At 35.8% G+C, this 26,792-nt stretch overlaps 1 protein-coding gene across 1 annotated transcript in view; it reads left to right on the top strand.

Moving 5' to 3' along the window:
• LOC106551403 (monocarboxylate transporter 2-like) overlaps nt 1–16,554 on the top strand; it is a 163,926-nt gene extending 147,372 nt beyond the window's left edge. Inside the window, exons 3-5 of the mRNA XM_087723536.1 lie at nt 9,844–9,987; nt 11,885–12,697; nt 15,124–16,554. Coding sequence (XP_087579662.1) covers nt 9,844–9,987; nt 11,885–12,697; nt 15,124–15,395 — 1,229 coding nt within the window. The 3' untranslated portion in view covers nt 15,396–16,554. The remainder of the gene's footprint in view (nt 1–9,843; nt 9,988–11,884; nt 12,698–15,123) is intronic.
• Nucleotides 16,555–26,792: the final 10,238 nt, after the last annotated feature.

Here is a 26,792-nt window from a genome sequence, read left to right as displayed (position 1 = left end):
AAATATGTTGGTGTCAGCAAATCAATGTTTGCATATGGACTATGTTCCACTACCCCTTAATATGTTCTTTTCAAGTCCTTGAATTCAATTTATTACTTGATCTCAGTTGGTAAGATGTGATGAGCTTTTTCAGCAGCCTCTTGAGGATCTAGAACAGGGGAATATGTTGGCTGAGGAATTCTGGGAGTTGAACTCCACAAATACTAAAGTTGCTAATGTTGGACACCCCTACCCTAGATCTCACAACTTTGGAAACTTCCCTAGCAACTAAGTTGCTTCTTTAGAGATGGTGTATAAATATAAATGTGATTAATAAGATAAACTAAATTATCTCATATACCTCATGATGCAGTGACGTGCGGTGAGGTTTATGGCTGGTGAGGCACTGACACAAATTTTTTTAGACTTGTGGACTTCAACTCCCAGAATTCCACAGCCAGGCATGCTCAGTTCCGATTTAAAGTGACAGCATTTGTTTTTCTCCTTTGAGAAATAAGTTTCCTTCTTTCTTTTTCTTTTTCTTCTCCCTTCCCCTCCTTCCTCCCTCTCTCCCTCCCTTCCCCCTCTCAAAAACACATACACACACACACACACACACACACACACACACACACACACACACACAGAGAGTTGGATTGGAGGGAGTCAGGGAGACCACAGGAGGAGTCAGGAAGCCAGTCAAAGAGCCATACTGGAGCACACACACTTTGCCCCAGCCCCGGAAGGATCCAGCCCAGCTTCACTGATTACAGGTTTGAAAAGACAATGTGGCTCTGCCTGCAATCAAACTGCACTTGGGGAGGAAGAGCACTTCCCTCCAGCCTTTGCCCAAAGCCCTGCATCAGGAGGATGAAGTTTGAATTCCTCACCCTCCCTCCGACCCACACGTACTTTTTCCAGTTGTTTCAGAGAGGATTTCAACTCTGCTCTTGCCTGCCATCATGAAAAGAAAAAAAATGTAAAAGGAAAAAGGCAAGAGCTGAGGTCAGGCTGAGCTAGTTGCTGCCAGAGTCACCGTGGATGACTCTGCTTAACTGTTTAAAAAAGCCTCTAAAAAGTGCCCTCTACAGGAGGAGGCAGGAGAACGACGTGCCTCATCTATGTCAGGAATTTTTAGGCTTTTAACCCTTGCTTAACTCTGCTCGAGTGATCATAAAACAGTGATGGCGAACCTATGACACGCGTGTCAGTGCTGACACGCGTAGCCATTTGGGGTGACACGCACAGGATTTCAGGATTTCATGCGATTCATCCTCGGCTCCTGCATGGCCGCTGAGGATGAAAAAATCTGTGCTTTTTTCCTTTTACATTTTTTTTTCACGATGACAGTGGTGAGGCTCTGCCTCCCCTGCCTCCCCTGATTGCACATCATTGTCATGATGTTATCACAAGATTGTGAGCCATATTTCACTTATTTGAGTGGGAAGGGAAGGAAAAATAGGAAGGTCTGAGTAAGTAAGAGAGTGAGTGTGTGCATATGAAGTGTTTAAAAGTATAGTTTAAAATTCCTATTATTACTAGAAGATGTTGCATTCTTGATGCATAAATAAAAAAATAGTATTTGAAATAAATATAATTTGTATATAATTAGATTCTTGAAGTAAGTAAGTAAGTAAGTAAGTAAGTAAGTAAGTAAATACATACTTAGATTCTTGGAGTATCATTCATTCTTTCATAAATTAATAGATTATCCTAATGTATTTGGGTAGATAAATGTAATTCTAGCTGAGACCCATCAGAATATGGATTTGTTGTCAAGGAAATCTTTCTTTATTGGTTTTTTTTCTTTGCCTTTTCTTAAAACTGATCTCTCATTAACACAATTGTATGCAAAATTGTATGTTAAAAGAAAGCAGAAAACATTGTGCATCATTTAAACATATGTAAGCATTTCATACAACAATTGGGACTATTCAATATAAGAAAAAAGCAAACAGGAGATGTAACAGAGATTGTTGCAAGACATTTCTTTTGTTAATTTGGTGGGACAGATAAGAGATTAATGCAAGCTGTGTGTCACCAATTTGTTGAATTGGCAAGCAGGGCTCAAAATGTAGCTTTAAGTAAAAGCTCTAGGAATTTAACAAGAATGTTATTACACTAATATATTTCTAAGTAATAGTTTAGGCTACTTGCCAGAGCATATTTAATATTCTTGCAGACTTATTCTTGCTAATCCACTAGTAAGTTATCTGTAGTTCAATCTTTCTGGTTTTCTGTTCACTGCAGAAGAAATGCTTTTTCAACGAGCACTGTATACAAGTGTGAAGACAGCACCAAAACATTTCCTTTATATTTTAAAGGAAGCCACATTATATCCCAAAATTGCTCTGTTGCTGATGGAAAACTCTTTCTTCCGCATCTTTAAGTGAATCAATACAATTGCTATTTCCTGGACAACTGTCAGCATCAGAATAGAATGAGTTGTCCTTCAGAATTTGTATTTCTCTGGATATTCCAGTGTTTACAGAATAGTGTAGAAAAAACTCTGTGGGTGTACGTTTGCTTGTATATACATGCACACCAGAGGTGGGTTCCTACCAGTTCGCACCTATTTGGTAGAACCGGTTCGTCAAATCTACCGAACCAGTTAGAAGAGGTTCCACCAGTAGACCCAGAAAGCAGGCCACACCTACAGAAGAGGTTCCAAAATTTTTTGAAACCCACCACTGATGCACACACATATCTAAGAAAAATAAGGAGCCCCAAATGATTCACTTTACCAGAGCCCTCAAAAAACATTGGGCCACTGATGCTACCTTGCTGTTTCAGATGCTGCACAAGGCACTGTTCAATTCCTAATCTTAAAGAAGGTCTCTTGTCAGCAGGTCAGTATCTTTCATGCCTTTCTTTTATTTTGCCTTTGGCAGCAAAATACCTTGAGACAGTCTTGAATTGCTACTTTTGAAGAGAAAGCACTATTTCATTACCTAAAGTATTTTTCTTTAGATTTTTATGAAAACAATCCTCAGTGGTCATACATTTAATTCTGTAGCAGCACATAGTTATTAGTTATTGAATTAACAAGAAAAGTTAATTTCATAACCCATATTCTTAGCTCCTGACTACAGAGTTAGGAATATGATTCTTTCCCTAAAATTGTTGATCAGCATTTGATGGGACTTAAGATTTGATTACAAGTAGTCCTTGACTTATGACTATAATGAAGCTGCACATCATGATTGCAGGTTGTGATGGTTTTTAAGTAAGATGCTATGTGGTTACCTTGTTTAACAACTCCCATCCTTGCAGGCCCTGAAGTGGTCATTAAGGTCCTGGAAGGGAAGAAGGCGGGGCTTAGCAGTGAGAAGATGGAGTTTTAGGCTACTCCTGAAATTCCTCTATACCAAAGGATTTTTGGACGGGTTCTTTGAACCCCAGCTGTCCCGAAGACGACAGTGGAGGTGGGGAGGGACCCAGGACCCCAGAGATAATCGCAAATCTCTGGGGGAGGGTATTAACTCCCCGTGCCAATTCCTTTTTGGATTAGCTCTGTGCTAACTGAAACTGCAGGTCGCCCCTAAGAATGGAAGAAGTGATATCATCTGGTAAGCTGATTTTATTATCCAAGAGAGATTGTTCCTGTTAAAAATTAAGCTAATTAAAAACCAAACAACAAGAAGATCAGCGGCGAATTAGCTTTTCTAATGGATTTATGACTGGTGGTTACTTTACCTCTTAAATGCTTCAAGAAACTCCGCGATATTCTCCCCCCTCTGAATCTCCCTAAGTGGATCGTAAAACTTATCTCCTACTAACTAGCCCGTCACGATTCGACATTTTTATTACTTTACTATCCAGCTCTGTTTACAACTAGATAAGATTGACAGCCGGTAAGAGACTAAAAAAAAAAAAAAAGTAAAAGTGCTTTGAAGCCTCTGGGGAAAAAAAAAAGAGAGCCTCTATTTTAACTACGACACATCATGGCGTCCCAAGATACCTCCAAGACTTCATTTCAGACTCTTTTCTCTGCGTGTAGAGAACTTTTTCATTCTTACCAAAGATTGGAAAGAAAACTGGATCAATTTATTCTAAAATATGAAGCTAAAACTGAGAACGTTGAATGCTTAAATGTTCCTGAAACACAAACGGAAAATGTGAGAAATGGTGTCTGGTCTATCTCAGAGGAAGAGAAGAAGGGGGAAGCCATAAAGACGTCTCATTTAAAGAGACAGTGTGCAGAAGGAATGGAGAATCCACCCTTGAGAATTAAAGTTAAATTGGGAAGTTTTATAAGCCAAGAACAACTTTATTATTTCATCACTGACATTCAGAATCCAAAGGTGCCGAAATATTTTTGTTTGGACTTGCTTATGGAAACATTTGGTAAATTTATTCAACGAATGGCTACTGGACGGAAGAAACCTTGTGGCTGGAGGGACACAGGCTGACAGATGGGACAATATAATTTAAAATTAGCTAGATCGGATTACTTTAATTTGTAATAGATATAGCTGAATAATGACTGATATGGATAGCAATATATATAATCTGGAACTGGCTGATAGATTGTTGAATACAATTGAAAACTAGTTAAACCTAATTGCTTTTCTGTGTAACAAATATTGTTGAATAATAATTGATATTGATAGCAATGTATATAATGTGGAGTTGACATGATAATTAATAATTGGATATGAGAAAATACTTTTAGATTACACATAAAGAGTATTAACTATAATAATTAGCACTACTAAAAAACTAAATAGAATCCATACAATCAAATGTTAATTAATACTGGGAAAATGTTATGATATATGATATAATTGAATATTATGGATGTTTAGCTAAAATAGAATCAAGATCGGATTACTTCAATTTGTAATAGATATAGCTGAATAATGATTGATATAGATAGCAATATATATAATTTGGAATTGGTTGATAGATTGATGAATATAACTGAAAATTAGCTAAATCTAATTGCTTTTTTGTGTAACAGATATTGCTGAATAATAATTGATATTAATAGTAATGTATATAATGTGGAGTCGATATGATAACTAACAATTGGATATGAGAAAATACCTTTAGGGTATACATAAAGAGTATTAATTATAATAATTAGCACTATTAAAAAATTAAATAAAATCCATATAATTAAATGTTAATCAATATTGGGAAAATGTTAGGATATATGATATAATTGAATATTATGGATGTCTAGTTAAAATAGAATATGAGGATTTGATGATAATAGAGGATTTTACAAATAAGTAAATGAACTGCCAGCATGTGTTATGGACTAATTCCTTAGCATAACTAAGGATGAAGGATGTTTAAATAATTATAATAATTAAAACCGGAGGTATAATGATGTTGATATGGCAAATATTCGAGTTAAGATACTTGAATTAATAGGAGTCAATCGAAGAGAAGCACCAAAACATGTTGTAACCAGTTGATATACTTCCTATTTTTTCATAATAGATACCTGTGTTTTGTTTTGTTTTTCTGATTGTTGTCTTTGTTTTTTTTCTGTATTATCTGTAATTGATTGATATATTAAGAAAGATGTTGTACCAGTTTTAAACTAAAACTAAAAAAATATTTAATAAAATAAAAATAAGGTCCTGGAAGACCTAATACAGACATGCATGTCTGCTCTGGGCCTTTCAAGGCCTGGCCACCCCTAGCACTCCATACTCTGCTTCCTGCCCTATCGGGTGCCTGTAGGTCAAAGACCAGCAGGGCATGAAATTCCAAAAAATAAAAATTTGTTTATAAAAAGAGGCAGACATTATCTCTTAACAAATAATAGAAATTGTTAGATACGCAATTGCATTTGTGCATAGCAATTCTAACCTTGACTATATGTTCATAATATAAATGTATATTATTGTATGTATTTGATACCTAGGCATAATTTTTTGTATAATTTTAAACATTTAAAGAAGATACACAGTTCTTGGCAAATCCAATTAAATGGACATACATTCATCACTTTTGAACCTATGGATGCTTTTCCTGATCTACAGCTGCCATCAGGTCTATAAGTGGTTGATAATAGTTAGGGATAATGACAATTATAGTGTCACCTTACCTGCAAATCCCTATTGGAAAATATGTTTATGTGATCAGTAAAGTGATAATATTCCTCTTTTTTCTCAGTCTTGAGATAGAGATGAGAGATAGATGTGGGTGGGGGGAGAGAAAGGCAATAAAAATAAAGGTAGATAGAATAGAAGGAATTTGTTTAATATTTTAATTTGCTGTTGCAGAAAACCCTAAGATGATTTCCTATTGTTGAATTGTTCCTTCAATTGGCCACTAAAATTTGAGTGCAAAATGGTCAATTACTAAAACTGCAGTTTTTGCAGGATTTGAAGGTTGCAAGCATTTGAAGCCCATGAATGGGGGTGGGGGGTGGGACACAAAAACAGCTTCCATAATACAAAACACTTTAATTCCCATTTTAACCCCACCAGAAATTTTTCACATAATGTCGAAAAACAGTTTGAAAAACTATGAAAATACTATTGGATGATCAAGTTTCCTATGACTCACCAGCAGTACAGAAACTCCTGACCCAGAAAGTCTCTCTTTCCCCATGCATCTGAAATGGAAATTTTAGGCTACAGTAGAAAAACTGACCAAGGAGAAGCTGGTAGAGTTTAGGAATATTAAGAGAGGATCATGTAGCCTTACGAAATAGCTGGCATGGAGCTTGTTTGGTCATATAGTGGATAACTGTTCACAAATCACCCACTGACAAAAAGGCAAACTGGTGAAATGGTTTCCTGCCTTCCCATTTAGTATGCTAGGGTGTTCTTTCACTCTTTAATTTATCTTTCTTTCTTTCTTACGGATAAGTAGACACAGTATTGCTTTGCAGATACAAACAAGTTCATTTTTATGTGTACTTATATGGCCAAGAAGCAGTATTGGGAAGATTGTGTTGATTATTTATGAATACAGCATTCCAAGAAGCATTTGGCCTTAAAGAAGAGTTTAAAATTCAGGAATTCAGGTCACTTTTATCATAACGAAGAACCTTTTTAACCAAACTATAGTACAGGTTACTTAACTTCCTAAATAGTAGTGAAATATTAAGATAGTTCTTTGTTTAGAATGGAAAAGATTAATGTAAATCTTATGCCTTAGATTCATGGTGGAATCCACAGGTGGTACATAGAGCCCTCAGTGTGGGCACGTGCGCTGTCGCCCCAGCACAGACGAAATTCTGCCAGACACGCCCCAAAACAAGCGATGGGCAGAACAGGGCTCTGGTTGGTAGATGTGGTTTCATTTCACGCCTCCCATTTAAGTTGATAGACAGCCAGGGTCCTGTTTGCGAATGGTTCCCCCACCTTTCCTTATATTTCGAAAAACCTTCCACATCCATTCGCTTTTTCCACCCCCGATTCCCTCCGATAGTTGTTATTTGCTTGCCTTCTTACAAAAATTACAGATACACAAGCAAATAACCTGATGAAACCTAATTGCAAAGAATGGTGTGTTTGTGTGTGTGTGTGTGTGTCTATCCCTACAGCAATAACGGATCCCTCACTGCTTCCCACCTCCTTGCCCTGTGCTTGGTCCCCTTGGTGTGTCCTATTCCTATGGCATGATTGTCTCATATCATGTGCAGAGTGCCTTTCAAATCAACCTCTGCAAATTTTCAGCCCTCACCAGAACAATAGAAAGGAGAGAAGGAGAGGAGGACTCTCTAGATTTAGTCTTCTTCGGTCCGGCTCCCTCCCGCCCTCCCATGCCATGGCGATCCTTCATGCTCACCCCACTTCCCTGCCATATTCCTATGAGGATCTCTCCCCTGTCTCCTTTCAGGAGTCCACCTGGTCTCCCTTCTAAGGTTAGCTGGGCTCTGCTGCCTCCTTACCCTCCCCCCCCACCAGCGACACCACCAGGTAAAGGGAGGTGGACCACCCTGGGACTTTGGCAGGGTGCCTGGAAAAGGTCTGCCCTGGGGTGGGCAGTGGGAACCCTGCAGATGCTGAGACCTTTCCTCGCTGGAAGGACTTGGCTGACCTGGTGCAGAGACGAGGACGGCAGTGCATGTGTTTGTGTGTGAGAGAGAGACTCCGCTTGCTTCCCTTCTCCTAAGTTTGCAGTCACTCTGAAAAGTTCAGTTTGTCCTCCAATTTCCTGAGTAGATCCTTCTAAGAAGAGTTCACTGGTTTTGTTGTGGGGGGAGGGAGAGAGAGAGGGAGGGAGGGCAAGAGAGAGAGAAAAAAAGAGGTAGAAAGAGAGGGAGGGGAAGAAAGAGAGGGGGAAGGAGGGAAAGAGAGAAAGAGGGAAAGAGAGAGGGGGAAGAAACAAAGAGAAACAGGCAGAGAGAGGGAGGGAGAGAAAGAGCGAGAGGAAGGGAAAGAGAGACAAAGCAAGAGAAAGAGGAGGAGGGAAAGAGAGAGGGAGGGAAAGAGAGAGAAAGAGATAGGGAGCGAGAGAAAGAGAGAGAGAAAGGGAGGGGGAAAGAAAGAGGGGGAAAGAGGGAAAAAGGGAGAGAAAGAGAGAGAAACAGAGGCAGAGAGAGAGAAAGAGGGAGAGAAAGAGAGGGAGAGAAGAGACAGAGGAAGAGGGAGGGAAGAGAGAGGGAAAGGGAAAGAGTGGGAGGGAAAGAGAGAAATGATGTTACAAAACCTTTTCTTTTTTATTGTTGCAAAACATAATATTTCAAAAGCAGGAAAAAATGAAGGGGCATAAATGTGCATTTATCATGTTCTTCTTAGAACAACTAGCTGAACTTGTTTATCATTATTTTAGGTAGTAAAACCCCATTATTCAGGTTAAATTGCCGCGTTGGCACTTTGTGATAAATAAGTGGGTTTTGGGTTGCAGTTTGGACACTCGTTCTCTAAAAGGTTTGCCATCACTGCCTTAGATAATATCGATGGGTTTCTTGTAAAATTGAAAGCAGTGTTTGACATTTCACTTTATTCCAGAGTCATTTTCAGGACTAGCTTTAAATGTTCCAATCAGTGCTTTGATTTCTTTTCCTTCATTTCAACTTTAATTAAATGTAATGGACACAAAGCTCAGACTGACAATACTGCTGCATTCTGAGAAAGCAGAACACAATGAAGAAAGTTTTCCAAATGTGTCAGACAACAGGCCAGTTTGGATATTTAGCAGACCCATTTCAGCTGGGCAATCTTCATGCCAATCAGAGTGATTTTATGTGCCCAAATGACTAAACATATTTTGCCAATCTGTAGGTTGAGATACAGCTGGGTCTGTTTATCACTCCTTTGCCTGAAGAAAGAACCACTCGGGCAGATCATTGAAGGAGCAAATAAAGAAAGATTCATTTGGTACCATCCCAAGCCCTTGTGCTTCCTAAGGCAAATCCAAATATACATGCCACTCAAATCAACATTTCTTTGATTCACATACCTTGTCTTAAGTATCCACACCTAGTTGTAAATTATCCTTTCGGATAGAAAGAATGGCAAAAGAGGGAGGAAGAAAAGCTACAGCTAATTAAAGCCCATGGAATGGAAAAAAACCAAAACCAAAGGGACACACTGCCAAAATCTGATTATGCCTGATAGACAGTAAGGTCTTTGATGGAAGACTTCTCAGGACCCCAATAGAATTGTTCTACCCTTGTTCTCGGGGATGAAAGCTGGCCACAAACACATATCTCATAGTGCTGTATGTAACCAATGGCTTTATCCTGCTTCATAGAAGGCTCCAGCATACCTAGATTGGGTGGCCATAGTGCATGCATGCTTATCTGATTGTGTCAATAGTGAATGATGTTAATAAGCATATAATGAACGTTTTATGGGCTAAGCACAAAGACTTTATTTCAATCATTGAAAAGATCCATGTTTATTTAATTTTCAGAAAATAGCTCAATCTTTGTTTTCCTGTCCATAGGTCCTGTAAGCAGTATTTTGGTGAACAAATATGGCAGTAGGCCAATCATGATTGCTGGAGGGATTCTGGCTTCATTTGGAATGATTGCCTCTTCGTTCTGCAACAGTGTCTTGCAACTTTACATATGTGTTGGTGTAATTGGAGGTAATGTAACAATGTCCTTTTATTTGATTCTGCTGATGTTCTCCTTCAGCATGCATCTTTGGATTCTGTTTCTAATTGATTGGTTCATTCCTTTCTTCAGGTTAGGATGTCGTGGGTTTTGCATAATTCTTTCTGCAATATTTTACAATTACAGGAGAATAATTGATTGGTTACTGGCAGTATTTATCATAATCATTGACTTTCAATTTTATACTGGTTCTTTTAGTTTCTCATTCTACTGCAGGTATCCTTATAAAGAATTCAGTTTAGATAACATGCCAAAATAGCCATTTTCTATTACCAAGTTTATTCTAAAAGTGGCCTTTTGGGGCATTTGAAGGACAGGTAATTCTGACCAAAAAGGTTGAAGTAAACTTAAAGGGAATGAAACAATGTACTGAAGCCCAAATATAACATATATTCTATTGTCCTTAATAGAATTTCCTTTCCACTGAATTCTCAAAGTTAAAGCATTGATAGCTTTATAAATATATTCAAAATATTTTTTTTGCTGGTCAGCTACTTTCTGGAAAATTGGATCAACCTGTTTACCAAACATACTTATGCAATAGTCACTGATCCACACATGATGATTACTTGACCATGATTGATAATTTATATATACCATGTATATATATAGTTAGAATTTTTGTCTCACTCCCAATTCACTATTCAGGCAAGTTGGATCATAACCAGCTTCAAGATTCAGTTTAAACTAATTGACTTTTAAGTAATTCTGCATTAAAACCCAGCTGTTTAGCTGTTGCTTGCAGTACACTCAGCTGTTTACCAACTTCAGTCATAATGACCTGGTTGTCTGAAACCCCATAGGAGAAATACAGATTAAGTCAATGCAGAACACATTTTATGATACCTTTCTATCCAAAGAAAGATATACAACAACTCTCATGACAGTTAGAATTATTATTACAATTGGAATTGAAAAATAAAATTGACTTACCAAATGAAATCAGTTGACTTACCAAAGTTGACTTACCAAATTAAATCAGTTTCTTTTTAATGCTTTTGGTTGGAAAGGAAGTTTCCTCATTCTGGGAGGACTTCTTTTTTAGCATATTATTAGCATATAAGCAAAACAAAGCAAAACTTGTTTCATTAATCACAAACATGTATTTTTTCATAAAATTGCCTTTAACAATAGAGGGTGGTAGTATAGGGAAAAATAGGTTCCCACATGTTTTTATGTCTAGTACTATATAATTATATATGGGGTAAATGAACTGTTTGCATGCTTGGGACAGTCCCTTCTGCTCTATTTGCAGAGATCCTTGTATCTGCATAGAGAAAACTACTGTGTATTTCCAGATTTCATGGTGAAAACTGAGAGTTGCATTTGCTGTGTAATAGCCCATGTGTATTAATTATCTGAAGCTTATTTTATGTGTTCCTATTCAAACCTAAGTAAAGGATAAAACTAAAGGCAGAGGATTTAGATTTCTAAAATCTATCCATTTTATAGAAAAGTGACATTTAATAACTCCTGTGCAATAAGAACAAATTGGATTATAGCATAGTAAAATATACAAAAAGTGTGTTCAAGGTATTGTTATCATTGTTCCCCTGTCACTCTGTTGTCTGCAACTTGGATTGGCCATTGCTAAAGTTTTTGCTTTTATTGCATAGCCATAGAAGAAAATGAGTGAGTGAAATCTACTGTGGCAGATTTGTGACATTAAGCATGCAGGAAGCAATGCCTATTTGTTTTTATTTGCCAGTATCAGTGGCTTTTTTTGAAAGATCTTTCTTCTGAATTACATATTGGAATTTTCACATATGGGCAGGAGGAGATGGGAGAGGCAATTTTGATTGATTTGGAGAGATTTGTTGCAGTGTATTAAATGCAGTAATGTTTCTATTTTTTCTGCTATTATTTTAGGTTTGGGTTTGGCTTTCAACTTGCAACCTGCCTTGACGATGATTGGCAAATATTTTTATAAAAAGCGTCCCATTGCTAATGGACTGGCCATGGCAGGAAGTCCTGTCTTTCTAAGTACTCTGGCACCCCTGAATCAGTTTCTTTTTAATGCTTTTGGTTGGAAAGGAAGTTTCCTCATTCTGGGAGGACTTCTTTTAAATTGCTGCGTGGCTGGGTCACTTATGAGGCCTGTTGGACCAAAACCTGTGCAGGTTATCAAAAAAGATGTGGAAAAAGCAACTGAAGATTCCACTTTGCACAAGAATGACAAGAAATCGGTCTGGCAAACCATCAACAAATACTTAGATTTAACCCTCTTCAAACACAGAGGCTTCTTGATTTATTTGTCTGGAAATGTTATCATGTTTCTTGGCTTCTTTGCCCCAATTGTGTTCTTAGCTCCTTATGCCAAGCATAAAGGAATTGATGAATATTCAGCAGCTTTTTTACTCTCTATCCTAGCTTTTGTAGATATGTTTGCCAGGCCATCAATGGGCTTAATTGCAAACTCGAAATACATCCGGCCCAAAATCCAGTACTTCTTTAGTTTTGCTGTTTTGTACAATGGGGTCTGCCACATCCTGTGCCCATTGGCTGAAACCTATACAGGCCTGGTTGTGTATGCTGTACTTTTTGGACTTGCATTTGGAATGGTTAGCAGTGTCCTTTTTGAGACATTGATGGATCTTGTTGGTGCACCAAGATTCTCCAGTGCAGTAGGACTCGTCACAATTGTGGAGTGCTGCCCTGTCCTTTTAGGCCCACCTATGGGAGGTAAGTATGGAAATGATGAAGGTGATGATGATACAATTGACATCTTAAGCTATTTGTATAATAAGAATGTGTACCCAAAACATTGATCTGGTACTTTGTGCGAAGATATGCAATTACTTTCCCCATTCTATTTCATTCCAAACATACTACTTCCTGGACTCAATCTCTAGCGATATGTTTCTTCATCTACTCATTTTCCTTCTGTCAGTATAAAATGTTACTATATTTTAGTATGTCAAATATATTTACTGTACCCATAGTTCTTCCAATAGAGCCTACATTTCAATGGATTGCTCTTTCTCATTAAAGAAGATTCTATTCTCTCTAGCCATCTATATCTTCTTCACTTGTTATTGTTATTACTATTATTATTAGCAAGAATTATTTTTTTTACATGTCTGCAAATAACTCAATGAATATAGTTCTCCCCGGTGAGGTGTAACATCTCTAGTCATCTATCTTTCTAGAATTAAGACTTTTGACTTTTTTTTTTTATCGTGGGCTATGAATGAGTGTTGATAAGACATTTTAAGAACTCTGTTAGCATATATGATTTACTCTTTATTTACACATATTGAAATGAACAAATAGCATTGACTGGTAAGAAGAGAATTGTCAGTCTATAGGCTTGTTTAGCATTATTCATACAAAATTGATGGCATCAGAAAGTTAATGTGAAAAAAAGTTGTTTTTTTTTAAAAATGTTAATGTCTTAAATCTTTATATAAGCAGGAGGTGGGGTTGCATCCAAAATTCACCCCACATAGCCTGGTTTGTCTTTTCATCCTGTTTGCATGTACATTGTGAATCTTTTTATATCAATGCAGTACATAAATCTGAGCAAGTGCAACAATGTACCTAGAATATTGAGTCCACAGGTTTCTTTTAATTCACATATTTACAGTGAGTGCATAGATATACTCATTGGGCAAAGCATGGATTTGAGCTCTTTGGGTGCCGTCCAAATCCTATTACTTTTTGAAACACCAGATTAGATTTATGAAATCCACTTTTTAGGTGCTACTGTTCTTAATTATTTTGGTCTGAAGTATCTTGGATTCTTCTCCATCTATTTTTATCTTTATAATATACTGTATATGGCATATGTAAGATTACTGTCAACTGTATATAGACAGAATAAATCTATCATGTACTTAGAAGGTATGATTTTTATCACTGATGCAAGGGACATAAATCAAAGGTTTAATTTACCTTGTCTATATTTCCTTTTTAATATTATAATACTTACCTAAAGTAAAGACTAAGCATGTTTGCATTAAAAAAGCACTTCTAATTAATATAATATTCTAATATAATTCTGGAGAGCTGCTGCTGGTCTTTGTAGGGTAATATTGTATTAATTAAAAGTTATATTAAGAATAAAATATCTTCCTATGTTCCTTTGCTCTCCCTTGACTTTCTATTCCATTCTTACTGTGGCAGATAGAAGTTGAATAAAGAAATAAATCTTACAACTAGGTTGGCTTTTAGTGATTCTGTAGCACTGAGCCATCAAAATGTTGGGTTATATTTGAAGTCTTGTAGTAGTCCCGAATAGGCAGAATCCAACTGCAACCTTACTATTCAGTTCCCACAAGCCTCAGCAGAATGGCAGTGGAACTTCCCACACAAGAGCCAGCTGGGGACATACTCATCAGGGATGGCAGAATGCAGTCCACCACATTATCTTCTCTCTGTTCCTGTGGCATCCAAACAGAAGCCATGGGGCAAAACATAGGTTTCTCTTCCTGCTACTTCTTTTTACTCAGTCATCCACTCAGATGGATTGGGAATAACTGAAACCATCTTTTTAAGGGGAACGTTGACTCCTTCCTCTCTTCCTTCCTTCCTTCTTTCCTTCCTTCCTTCACCCCCCCTCTCTCTTTCTCTTTCTTTCTTTCTCTTTCTTTCTTTCTTTCTTTCTTTCTTTCTTTCTTTTTCTTTCCCCTAATCCATCACACATAAATCTAACCTTTCTATTCAAGATGAACATCATTTATTGATAAATCAACCTAATTTTCTAAAACACTACTTATATGTATTTTAATATATTATTTGCTATCAGTGAATATTGTATATGTGGAGTACTGTAGTTAGGTTTACTTGAAAGCAGTGCAGATTGTAACAGTTCTTATTATGACATTTCTTACTCTCAAAACCTTTTTAGGTAGCAGCTGCTTTCAAACATAATGGCATGCTTGCAACACATGATCCTCTCTTCTCAGTCCTGTGTTTCACTATATATGGATATATGCATATTAAAAACAGAAACCTTTTTTTAAAGGAAAAATTTGTATGCTTGAAACTTCAAAAACATTTTATGCTTTGCACATACTGTTCACCCCTTCTTTCCAATTGTTAAGAAGGCAAACTTATCTTTTATGTTATCTGAGGTTACTTTCTTTCTGTTTTTTTTAATCTTTCAGGTTTGCTTGTGGACATAACCAAAGACTACAAATATATGTATTTTGTCTGTGGTATAATTGTTGTTGTTTCAAGCATTTGGCTGTTCATTGGAAATGCAATCAATTATAGACTTTTGGCAAAAGAGAAGAAATTAGAAGATGAAAGGCAGAATGCCATAAAGAATGCCGATTCCAAGGAAGTGGAGCCTTTGACCCAAAAAGAGAGTGAAGAAGTTCTCAACAGATCCGGCAAAATGCAAGACAGTCCTTCAGAAAGAGAAACAAATATTTAACATAAATATACATATTTATAATGTTTAAAGTACATGCCAGATGTTTTGTAGTTATTATAATCAATTACAATACTAAATGGCAATAGGCATTTACAAAACCACATGTATTATAAAACACAGTATCACTGTTCTGTTCCTTCTAAAAAGAGAGAAGGGTACAGAAAGAGTCTTCCCAGAACTGCATTAAAACGTTTTCCTCTTCCACCACACTGCCCTGGTAACAATTGACTTATTATGTTAAAATGTCTAGCTATTCATAGCTAGATTAAACTTTTCTGTATCTTGCCTTCAAGCAACCTGTACCTGTCCAGGAGTGCACAGTAATTGCAACAAGGGAACAATCTATAGTGTTGTATGAGAAAGGAGGATTATGCTGGAGTCTTTCAAAAATCCATTGTTTGTTCTGCTCTGCATTAATTGGAGCAGGATTTGGTATAAAATGGTATTTTGTATTGGTGTCATGCATTCTAGGGCTCCTGCAAAATTTGATACGAGTTGCTTAAACATAAATCCCAAACAGGGTAGTGTCATGACAGTCAGGTCTTCCACTAACAAACCTTCTTGCTCCAACAATGCCTCACCGAAAAAGTGCTACAATAGTAAAGGAAAGAAATGACTGAATTGACCTATGTCTACTGATCTTTTCACAATTTTATTTTGTGTAGGAGGGGTTGTTTTATTTGTTGCATTTTTATTGTCCACTAGAAGGAAAAAGTGATGCATTCAAAAATGAAAGTAAAAATGGAATAGCCACTTGAGTAAAAAGCGCACAAAAAATGTATCACCACTGTTTTTATAATGCATTTTTGGTAGATCCAACTGGGTCATCTATCTCTGAACAAACTTTTACTATGTGGCTTTTAAAGACATGAAAATGGTAAGTTTTATTGCTAAATACAATAATGTTTTCATTTTAGCGAATAAATACGTTTTTTTTCTCTCTGCTGTAAAATCATTAGAAATTTAAATATATACAACCAGATATTAAATAATATCTGAAATAATACTTAGGATGCATTGTCTCATCATTGTATATTGTAGCTAGATATGCTGGCACAAATGCATATCAGGGTATAACTTTTGTGATCATCACTTACCTCTGTTTGTATTCACACTTCTTGAAACAAGCTCCCTTACCTTATTAAATATTCTGCCCTTGGTGATCACTATTTTTTTCAAGATGTGGGTGTGAATCATTGCTGCACACACACTGCTACTTGTTAATAATGTTACTCTCAACATGGATTCAGAGCTTTCCTGTTGTAGACCATGAAGTATGAAATGTTTATAGGGATATCAGGGACCAGAAAAAATAATCAGGAGGGAGACTGTATCAGATTTGTGGATTACCAACTGACCATCTTTACAATTTTTCCCCATCTTTAGAAGCAAAAAAATAAATAAATCTGACTCTAAAGATCATAAAGCAGTAGAACTTTATTTTTTCTTTTCTTCTTCCTTTGAGCATGATTATCTAAATAATTGTTCTAATCAGTAACATCTGGTTCCAGACTAGTCTACTCTGGAACAGTGGTCCTGCCTAGACTGAATTTTGGTATAAAGACTCCAAAGTTCTCCTATCTGAAAATTAAAATTAGTTGATCAGTACCTAGATCTAATAAGTTCCTCATATTTGAACATCATTAGGCAGACCTTCTCCCTTTAAAATTTCTTTCGTTTTTAACAAGGCACCAAGAGAGAGTAGGGGATTATGGATCCCATGATCATGGACCATGAATGTTTACTACCTCAAGCAAAGAGTTGAGATGGAGCTGGTCTTTCTCAATTGGCCAATATTCATCTCAAGCAATGGCTTCTGTACATTTCTTGTAATTGTGCTGAACTAAAGTTACAAAATAAAGCATTCATCCCACTATAATATATTAATTAGAAATAGAACCCTTTGACTACCTACCCTTGTGAAGATCTTAATCTAAACAAATAGCTTTCAAAAATCTGCAGTCTAAATTGACATTGAGTTTCATCCTCTTGCAATCATGATATAGAGCAAGATAACCAATTTTGCACATTAAGTGGTGAAATGCACATGCAGTCCACTGTTGATTATCTTATGTTTTTCCTCATGAAACATAGTTTTAAAAAGATTTCAGACATTCAACTATCACTGATGTTCACTTCTTGCTACACTATGACTATACTTTGCTCAGAAAGCAGAACTCAGCTATTTATAATCAAACCTAGTTGTGAAGACCAAGCTTGTTGTAATGGTTAAGGCATCAGGCTAAAAACAGGGAGACAGTTTGCTCTTGTCTCACCTTAGGCATAAAGCTAGCAGGGTGATCTTCAGTCAAACCCTCTCAGCCCTAGGAATGCCAAACTTCTTCTAAAATCTTGCCAAGGAAAGTGACTGAAGGAATGCATGGGTGTGTGCAGTGCACACACACACACACACACACACACACACACACAAACATACACATAGCTATAAGAATTCATCTCTAAATAAGCCACGATATGCTGTTGCTTAATAGTTGACATCTAGAATGCGAGCTGCTTAATTCAAACACAATAAAGCAAAGGGCAGTCTCCATACCCTGCTTTTCAAACTTTTAATTTTAGGTTTCTAACCAGACCAGAAACAAAGCAAGCAGGAACTAAATGTTGGTTCATAAAGAAGTATTCATGTTATCATCCCAGATCACTAATCTAATATGAATTTGGAAGATATATTTTTTTTCTCCTATAGTGTAATTCTTCCTTCCATTCTACTCAACTATTCATATACCTGCTATAATTCACTATACAATGAATTCCTACAAGATAAGTCTTCTACAATTAATTTGGACAGTTCTCTCCACTAAAACTGCATTTGCAATGAGATGTTAACTTGATCTCTGTTCAGGAATTAATGTCAGACCACTTTGTTTTATCTCATATAATTTAATACGGTCCTCTAAAAACAACTCAGATGTTAACTCACAGCTGCACCATAGTTGCCTTTAGTTCAGATTTTTAATGTGTCACTATATAGCCCCCAAATTTCATCCCACCCAAATCTTGTTGGATTTAGCAGCAAGTCTGAAGGGATATTCTATTTCTATTCACTTCAGGGTAAGTAGAACATATTATGTCATCCACAACTTTGTTTTTCAAGATTCTTGATAGCAGAAGAGTATTACTTCTGCTTGAATATTGAATATTACTTATATTCAAGGAAATGCCAGAGAAGCACTTCCAGGCTTCCTCGCTCATGCCCAATGGCCAAGAGCAGGATTTGTCAGGATAATTAGATGAAATTTCTTGTACTCATCTGAATAGGGCTCATACTGCTGTAGAGCTTGTGTAAGGGTTTTCTGAAGGGTATACAATTGTGAGGAATAATGAGATCTATATTTAAGTGTCAGCAGCTGGAGCCAGGATGAAGAAATAGAAGGTGTGTATGGGGGTGGGGTGGATTTAAATTTGATTATATTCAATTTCAATCTAATTATAATTAATTAAATGCCTGTGGGAATGCATGCATTTAGTATTTTCCTCCTGTCATAATAAAACATGCAATTCATTTCCAACTTTTGAAGATTTCTGTGGGCCATACTCAAAGCTTTAGGAGGCTTTTACACATGCATGCTTCCTTATTTTTACATAATGGTAATTATATATTTTCATGCTATACAAAGCAATTGTTCATTGTTAAGTGCTTATGGTATATAGGATGTACAATGTTGCCCATATAAGTGTATGAAATTACTGAGGAATGGTGACATCCCTGTCCCCTGTGTCATGTTCGTCTACCTAGATTGCATAAAGATGAATAAAGAAAGAAATATTAAAATTGTATGTAGACTCCATTTAATATCCATGTGATTAGAACAGATAGTTCTGTAGGCAGACTTTTAAGTTAAAAATGACATGAAAGGCTCGGTTTACATGAAGATAACTTAAAAATAGACAGTCTTTTTTATTAAGCTTAGAAATCTCTGAGGGTATAAGCAGTGATGGGATTCAAAAAAAATTACTACCGGTTCTGTTGGCATGGGTTGGTGGGCATGGCAGGGGAAGGATACTGTAAAATCTCTATTCTGTCCCCACTCCAGGTGAAGGTTACTGCAAAATCCCCATTTCCTCCCGTTCAGCTGGGACTCAGGAGACAGAGAATAGAGGGAGCGGGGCGAGTCAGAGGTGATATTTACTGGTTTTCGGAACTTCTGCTACTGGTTCTCCAAAACTGGTCAGAACCTGCTGAATACCACCTCTGGTCCAGACTATTTAGTTCATCTTACCTTGACTTTTAATTAATGATAATTTATACTGTAGTTTCTTTTGTAATTATGGCCAGGATTAAGGAAAGGCATTTACTGTATGAGACAAAACAACAAAAGGAACTTTCCTCCAACATATCTAGGTCCACAAAATGGAAAACTAAGTATATTAGCTTAGCAATAGAGGCAAAACCGATTGCATTCCCACATCTTGTTCCTTTCTCGGTAGAAAACATATACTCATCTTCATAATAAATACACTAACAATTTGCTGAAAATCAGCTTTGTGTCCCTGTCATATTTGCCTAGTGGTATGTCCAATGTACAGCATTACTTCCTTAGAATATGTACATCTACAACAAACAGTAAACCATACACACCACCAAGCCACGCCCACCAAACCATGCTCACAGAACCAGTAGTAAAAAAAGTTGAACCCCACCACTGGCACAGATATGTGTAAATCACTTTTTTCCCCTAAAGTGCAGGTGCTGATTGAGATAGATGGCTTTTTCACAAAAGCTCATCTACACCCTTATCTATAATCTCACTAGATAACATAAAACCTTCTAAACAGCTGAATGATACCCATATGCTATAAATGTGAAATAAAAGGCTTTGCCTTTTAAATATAAAGATTATGCTAGGAGATCATAATGAATCCGATCCAGAGATGGTATTAAGCACGTTCTGACCTGTTTTGGAGAATGGGTACCAGAAAGTTTGAGTAGTTCAGAGAACCGGTAAATACCACCATATATATAATCTATCTATCTATCTATCTATCTATCTATCTATCTATCTATCTATCTATCTATCTATCTATCTATCTATCTATGTGCGTGCGTGCGTGCGTGCGTGCGTGCATGCATATATGTATATGTGTATGTATGTACACACACACACACACACACACACACACACACACACACACACATATTTAGAGTCACAACCCCTGGTAAGCCCCAATTATGGGAGGAAGCTAACTGCTTCCATCATCTGTCAATCGGCTCATCACAAGAGTCCATCACGACAGAAACCCAATATTTTTACTGTTGCCTTTGTTATATTTGTGTTTTTTTTTAATTTGTGCTGATAAATAAATAAAGGGAGACTAGTATAGATCTATTTCAAGCTATTTAGCTCTCATCAGCTAGCCATACCCTTACTGGGATTCGAACCTGTGCTGTATTGCATCTTAGGCAAACGTCTTAGCCATTAAGCCACAGGTGACCATAGTTTCTTTGACATGTTCTTCCTCTAGCTTATGTTCCAACAAAAATCTATACAACACTTTAATCAACCTGTTTTCTGTCTGTATCAAAAGTTTATCTAATATTGTGTAATCTTTGGCAATACCTTCCTTCTTCCTATCCTGTGCAAACCTTGATTGTATCTGTAAATAGGACCACCATTCTACTTGTACCCCTTGTGATGCCAATCTAGTTTTAATCTCCCCCTGTCTGTTCAATAACTCTTTATATGTAACAATATTTTCCATATTAATTAAATTTGGGTGTATGTATACTTCCATCGTAGAAAGCCAATGGGTGTTTCGGTATAGTGGTCATGTTTAATTTTGTTCCATTTTAATAACAGGGACTGTCTGATGTAGTGTCTATTGAAATATTTGTTTGCAAATTCTTTTTCATACCATAGGAAGGTATGCCATCCTGCTTGGAGGTCATGACCTTCCAATCTGAGTAATCTTTTATTTCCCAACATTATCCATTCTTTTAACCATGTTAGAGTGGCCGCAGTATGATAAAGTTCCCAATCTGGTACGCCAAATCCTCCTTTTTCCTTAGGGTCTTGCATAGCTTTGAGTTTTATTCTTGGTTTTCTTCCCTGCCAAATAAATTTCGAAACCAATTGATTCAAATCCTTAAAAAAACCTTTTTCTAATTTAATGGGAATTTTCTGAAATAGGAAAATAAATTTTGCTAGTACATTCATTTTTATGACTGCGATCCTACCCATCAGGGACAATAGTAGGTTTTTCTACCTTTCTAAGTCTTTCTTAGTTTTATTGACCAAATTAGTATAGTTGTCTTTTTTGATGGACACACACCTCGCAGATAAATGTATACCTATAGATTTGACTTTTTTGACAGTTTGGATACCCAATTTCTTCGTTAACTCCTCTTTCAATTTGTATGTCATATTTTTAACCAGCATTTTAGTCTTTGTCATATTTATCTTTAAATCCACTACTTTCCCATACTCTGTCAATTCCTCAATAAGTTTCATACCAGACTTTATAGGATCCTCTAACACGAAAACTAGATTGTCCGCAAAAACCTGTAACTTAAATTGTTCCTTTTTTATTTCTAGTCCTTTTATCTGTTGCTCTTTACGTACATTCCTAGCTAGAACTTCTAAGATTAATATAAACAGCAGCGGGGATAAAGGAAAACCTTTCTGTACCTTTGTACCTTTCTGAATTGCTATACTTTGTGTTAATTCACCATTAATTATTACTTTGGCTTTTTGATTTGTATATATTGCTCTAATCGTGTTTATAAATTTATCCCCAAATTCCATGTGTTCCAATTATTGATGCAAACATTCCCAGTTCACATTATCAAATGCCTTTTGGGCATCGAGAAAAAATAGTGCAACCTGTTTTTCATTATGCACTTCATAATATTCGAGAATGTCCAGCATAATTCTCATATTGTTTTTAATTTGTCTTCTGGGGAGGAATCCATTTTGATCTGTGTTGATAAATGATGTGAGGAATTTTTTCAACCGTTCTGCTATTATCAGAGCAAAGATCTTGTAATCTGCATTTAGCAGTGAGATTGATCTGTAATTTTGTATAAACATCTGATCTGTGTCCACCTTAGGTAATAATACAATGTTAGCCTCTGTCCATGATAACGGTGTCTTTGCCTCTTTGAACACAGCATTATAAACTTCCAACAGCGTTGGAACAAGCATATCCTGGAATTCTTTATATATTTCCGCTGGCAGTCCACCTGGCCCTACAGCTTTATTATTCTTTTGTCTTTGTATGGCCTCAATTATCTTTGATGTTTTAATTTCTTCATTGAGCATATCTTTTATTTCCTGTGGTATCTTTGGCAGATTTGACTTTTCCAGATATTGTAGTATTCCTTTGTATAATCTCGGTTTTCTCTAAATAATTGTTCATAGAACTTTTAGGTAATCCTTTTATTTTCCTCTAGTTGATAGCAGATCTCGCCTTTTTCATCTTGTAATTTATTGATCCAATTCTTTTGCTTCTGCTTCCTCAGCCTATAGGATAGCCACCGCCCCGATTTATTTGCATTCTCAAAGAAATTTTGTTTTGCTTTTTTTATAGACTGTGCCAATTTTGCTTTTTCAAATATAGCCAATTCATGTTTAATCAATTCCATACTTCCTTTTATACTTCTATTTTGTGGTTTCTTTTGAAGTTCATTCTCTAAATTTCTATACCTTTCTTTCAACTCTCTTATTTTTTGATTCTCAATTTTTTTCTTCCTAGCTGTAGCCGATACCTTGACCCCTCTTATAAATGCCTTAGTTGTATCCCATAGGTTTTGTATGGGTGTGTCTCCTGGCCAGTTTTCTTTGAAGAAAAATCTCAATTCCTGATTAACTCTTTTAATATATTCCCAATCCTTTAGGATTGTTCAATTGAATAACCAACAATAACTGCCCTTTTTCCCCCCATATAATCCTCATTGGATTGTGGTCGGCCCATAAATTGGGTTTTATGTTTATCTGCTTCACTTCCGAAATTAACTCCATCGACACCCAGACCATATCTATCCTTGACCAGGATTCATGTCTATTAGAGTAGAAGGTATATTGGTTTCCCTCTGGACATCTTTCTCACCATACATCATAGATACTTAATTCTTCGGCCATTTGGAAGAATGACCTGGGCAAAATTCTCCTAGCTCCTTTTCTCTTCCTTCCACTTTTATAGTCCCATTTCTGGTCAACTATAGCATTGAAATCACCCATTAAACAGACTTTTTCATTTCCCATCTCTCGAATAATGCTATGTAGTCTATAATAAAAATTTTCCTGACCTTCATTAGGTGCATATTGTCAGGCCTCTTGCATTGCAATTATATCGTAATTCAAATGTTTTAAATTATTGTGGGTTGTTTTCCTTTTCTGGGGCAAGTTTAGACCATTGATATTCAATGATAGAATCTTGATTTCTCCTGACATGATTCTATGTGTATTTAGGTCATGTGTTTCTGGTTGCCCTTATCTCTCTCACTTCTTTTGGTTCTTTCCCCTTTTTCACTAAAACAACTTCTTTCTCCTTTCTTGTCTCCACTAGTTCCTTTTCTCTTCTTATATGTCCCTGAGTCCTTGCATCCTTGCTCCCAACTGTTCTCCTTCGTCTTCCTCATCCTCCTGCCCATCAAGATTATTGTAGAAATATTCTGCATGTCTATTCTGAAACTTCTGTCTCTCCAACTTACCAGTATGCCCTCTGGCATCAACCATCTGAAGTTAATTTCGTATTTATTCAGCATAGATGTTAAAAGTTGATAGGGCCTTCTTAGTTCTCTGATTCTCCTTGGTACCTGTTTTAGGACTGTTAGTTGTCGTTGATTGTTTACTATCGGATCATCTCTTGTTCTATTTAGCACCTCATTGTGTATTGATTTTTTAACGAACTTTACATGGACTTCCCTCAGGAGATTGTTCTTTTTTGCTTGCAAATCCAGTTTGTCTGGATTCTATATGTCTCATTGATCTCACTTGCCATCTCATCCTTTTTTATTCCCAAAGCCTTTGCCAAAAGGTCTGCCATCAAATCTGGTAAATCCTCGCCTTTTTCTTCCTTTACATTCTGAAACTGTAGAAATTGAGCGGCTTTCTCCAATTCTAATGTGAGGATCATTAACTCAAGTTCTTTGTTTGCCTGGATCAACCTAGAAGCAGCTTCTCCATTTTTTCCTCCTCCTTCTCTATCCTTCCTTCTATTATATTTATTCTTTGTTTGTTTTTATTAATCTGTTCCTGGAACTTTTTAAATTTATCATCCAACTTCTGCATCTTATTTCTCTGATATCCTTTTTCAATTCTTCTTGATTTTTAGCCATTGTCTCTTGCATAACCTGTAATATCATCTGAAGCTCCTTGGTTGAATTAAATCTTTTTCTCTGGAGCATATCCTCACAGGATCTTTGGTTCAAAGAGCTGGCAGCTGCTAGAGACAGGTGGGATGCTGGCTTCCTCCCTGTGCCAATTTTCGTTAGATTTGCAACACTTGTCATTTTTTTTAAAGAATTGGATCCCTAATTTAGTTATTTTCCAGAATTCCCACTTTCTTCTCTCACTCGTAACTTTCTCCAGTCTTTCTTTCTTTCTTTCTTTCTTTCTTTCTTTCTTTCTTTCTTTCTTTCTTTCTTTCTTTCTTTCTTTCTTCCTTCCTTCCTTCCTTCCTTCCTTCCTTCCTTCCTTCCTCTACTCAATAATCAATTTTAAGGAGTATTAGGGGGTAGTATAATTAGTATATTGTATGAAAAGCTATCATAGGATAAAAAGAGAATGAGAGAGACTTGTCAATTTATCTATCTGTATGTATGTATGTATGTATGTATGTATGTATGTATGTATATATATATATATATATATATATATATATATATATATATATATATATATATATATATATATATATATATATATATATATATATATATATATATATATATATATATCTATCTTAGAATATTTCTGTATTTCTTTTTTTTTTAAGGATTCTTTTTTTAATTATTTCAATTTAAAACAAGTACAATATCTTTCTTTACATGTTATAGAAAATGTATCAGTCAGTCACAAATAAACTTTGGTACATCTCCTCCACAGTCAGCAAACATAACTCATATTAACTCAAGTATTTTAACTCAGATATTCATACATATCACCATCGTCATATATCCATTTTCATTTGACTGTAATTATTATTTGAAGATATTGATAATAATAATAATAATCTTAAACAATACATGCCCACACCAGTGGGAAAAGAAAAAATCAAAACAAAAAACAAAAACAAAAACAAAAAAGACAAAAAACAAAGAAGACAAAAAGAACAAAAAACAAGGCAGGGAGGAAAAAAGAAAAAAAAAAAAAAAAAAAACCACAGGTATATATTATATATATATATATATAAAAAAGTATATCAGCTGGTTACAATACGTTTTGGTGCATCTCTTCCATTAATTCATATTAATTCAAATATCTTAACTCAAATGTTTACTATATTGACATCATTATACCTCCACTTCTAGTTAACTACAGTTATTTAAACATCTTTCAACCTTAACTATGCCAAAAAGTTAATTCATAACTACATGCTGACATTTCATTTACTTGTTTGTAAAATCCTCTATTGACATCAAATCCTCATATCCTATTTTAACTGAACATCCATAATATTTAATACCAAGAATTCCATCTTCCATGCAATATAATTTATTATCATTCTCCCTTCTTTGTAGTTGTATCGTATATCATAACATTTTCCCCATATTAATTAACATTTAACTGTATATATTTTATTTTATTTTTTAATAGTGATAATTATTGTGATTAATAACCTTTATGTGTAGCCCAAAAGTATTTCCAACCTTCCTTTCTCATATCCAATTATTATTTATCATATCAACTCCACATTATATACATTATTATCAATATCAATTATTATTCAGCTATATCTATTACAAATAAGAGTAATTAGATTTAGCTAATTTTAAGTTGTATTCTTCCATCTGTCAGCCTATGTCTCTCCAATAGCAAAATCTTCTCAATCCTATTGCCATTCATTGAATAAATTTACCAAATGTTTTTATAAGCAAGTCCAAACAGGGATATCTTCGCACCTTTTTGCTCAGAATGTCACTGATGAGATAATAATGTTGTCCCAGGCTTGTAAAACTTTTCAAATTGACTTTAATTCTCAAGGGTGGAGTTTTCATTTCTCCTGCGCTCTGTCTCTTAAAATGAATCTTCTTTATAGCTCCCCCCCTTTCCGGCATGGCATTCCTTTCTTCCTCTGAGATAGACCAGACGTCATTTTTCACATTTTCCATTTGTATTTCAGGAACATTCAAACATTCAACGTTCTCACCTTTTCCTTCATATTTTAAAGTCAAGTAATCCAATTTTTTTTCAAATTTTTGAAATGAATCAAACA

The sequence above is a fragment of the Thamnophis sirtalis genome, unplaced genomic scaffold, assembly GCF_051295495.1.
Source record: "Thamnophis sirtalis isolate CommonGarterSnake01/CBP01778 unplaced genomic scaffold, rThaSir2_p1.2 scaffold_9, whole genome shotgun sequence".
Classification (NCBI taxonomy): Eukaryota; Metazoa; Chordata; class Lepidosauria; order Squamata; family Natricidae; genus Thamnophis; species Thamnophis sirtalis.
Note: the sequence above shows the minus strand (reverse complement) of the source record. Positions and strands in the feature narration are given on the sequence as shown.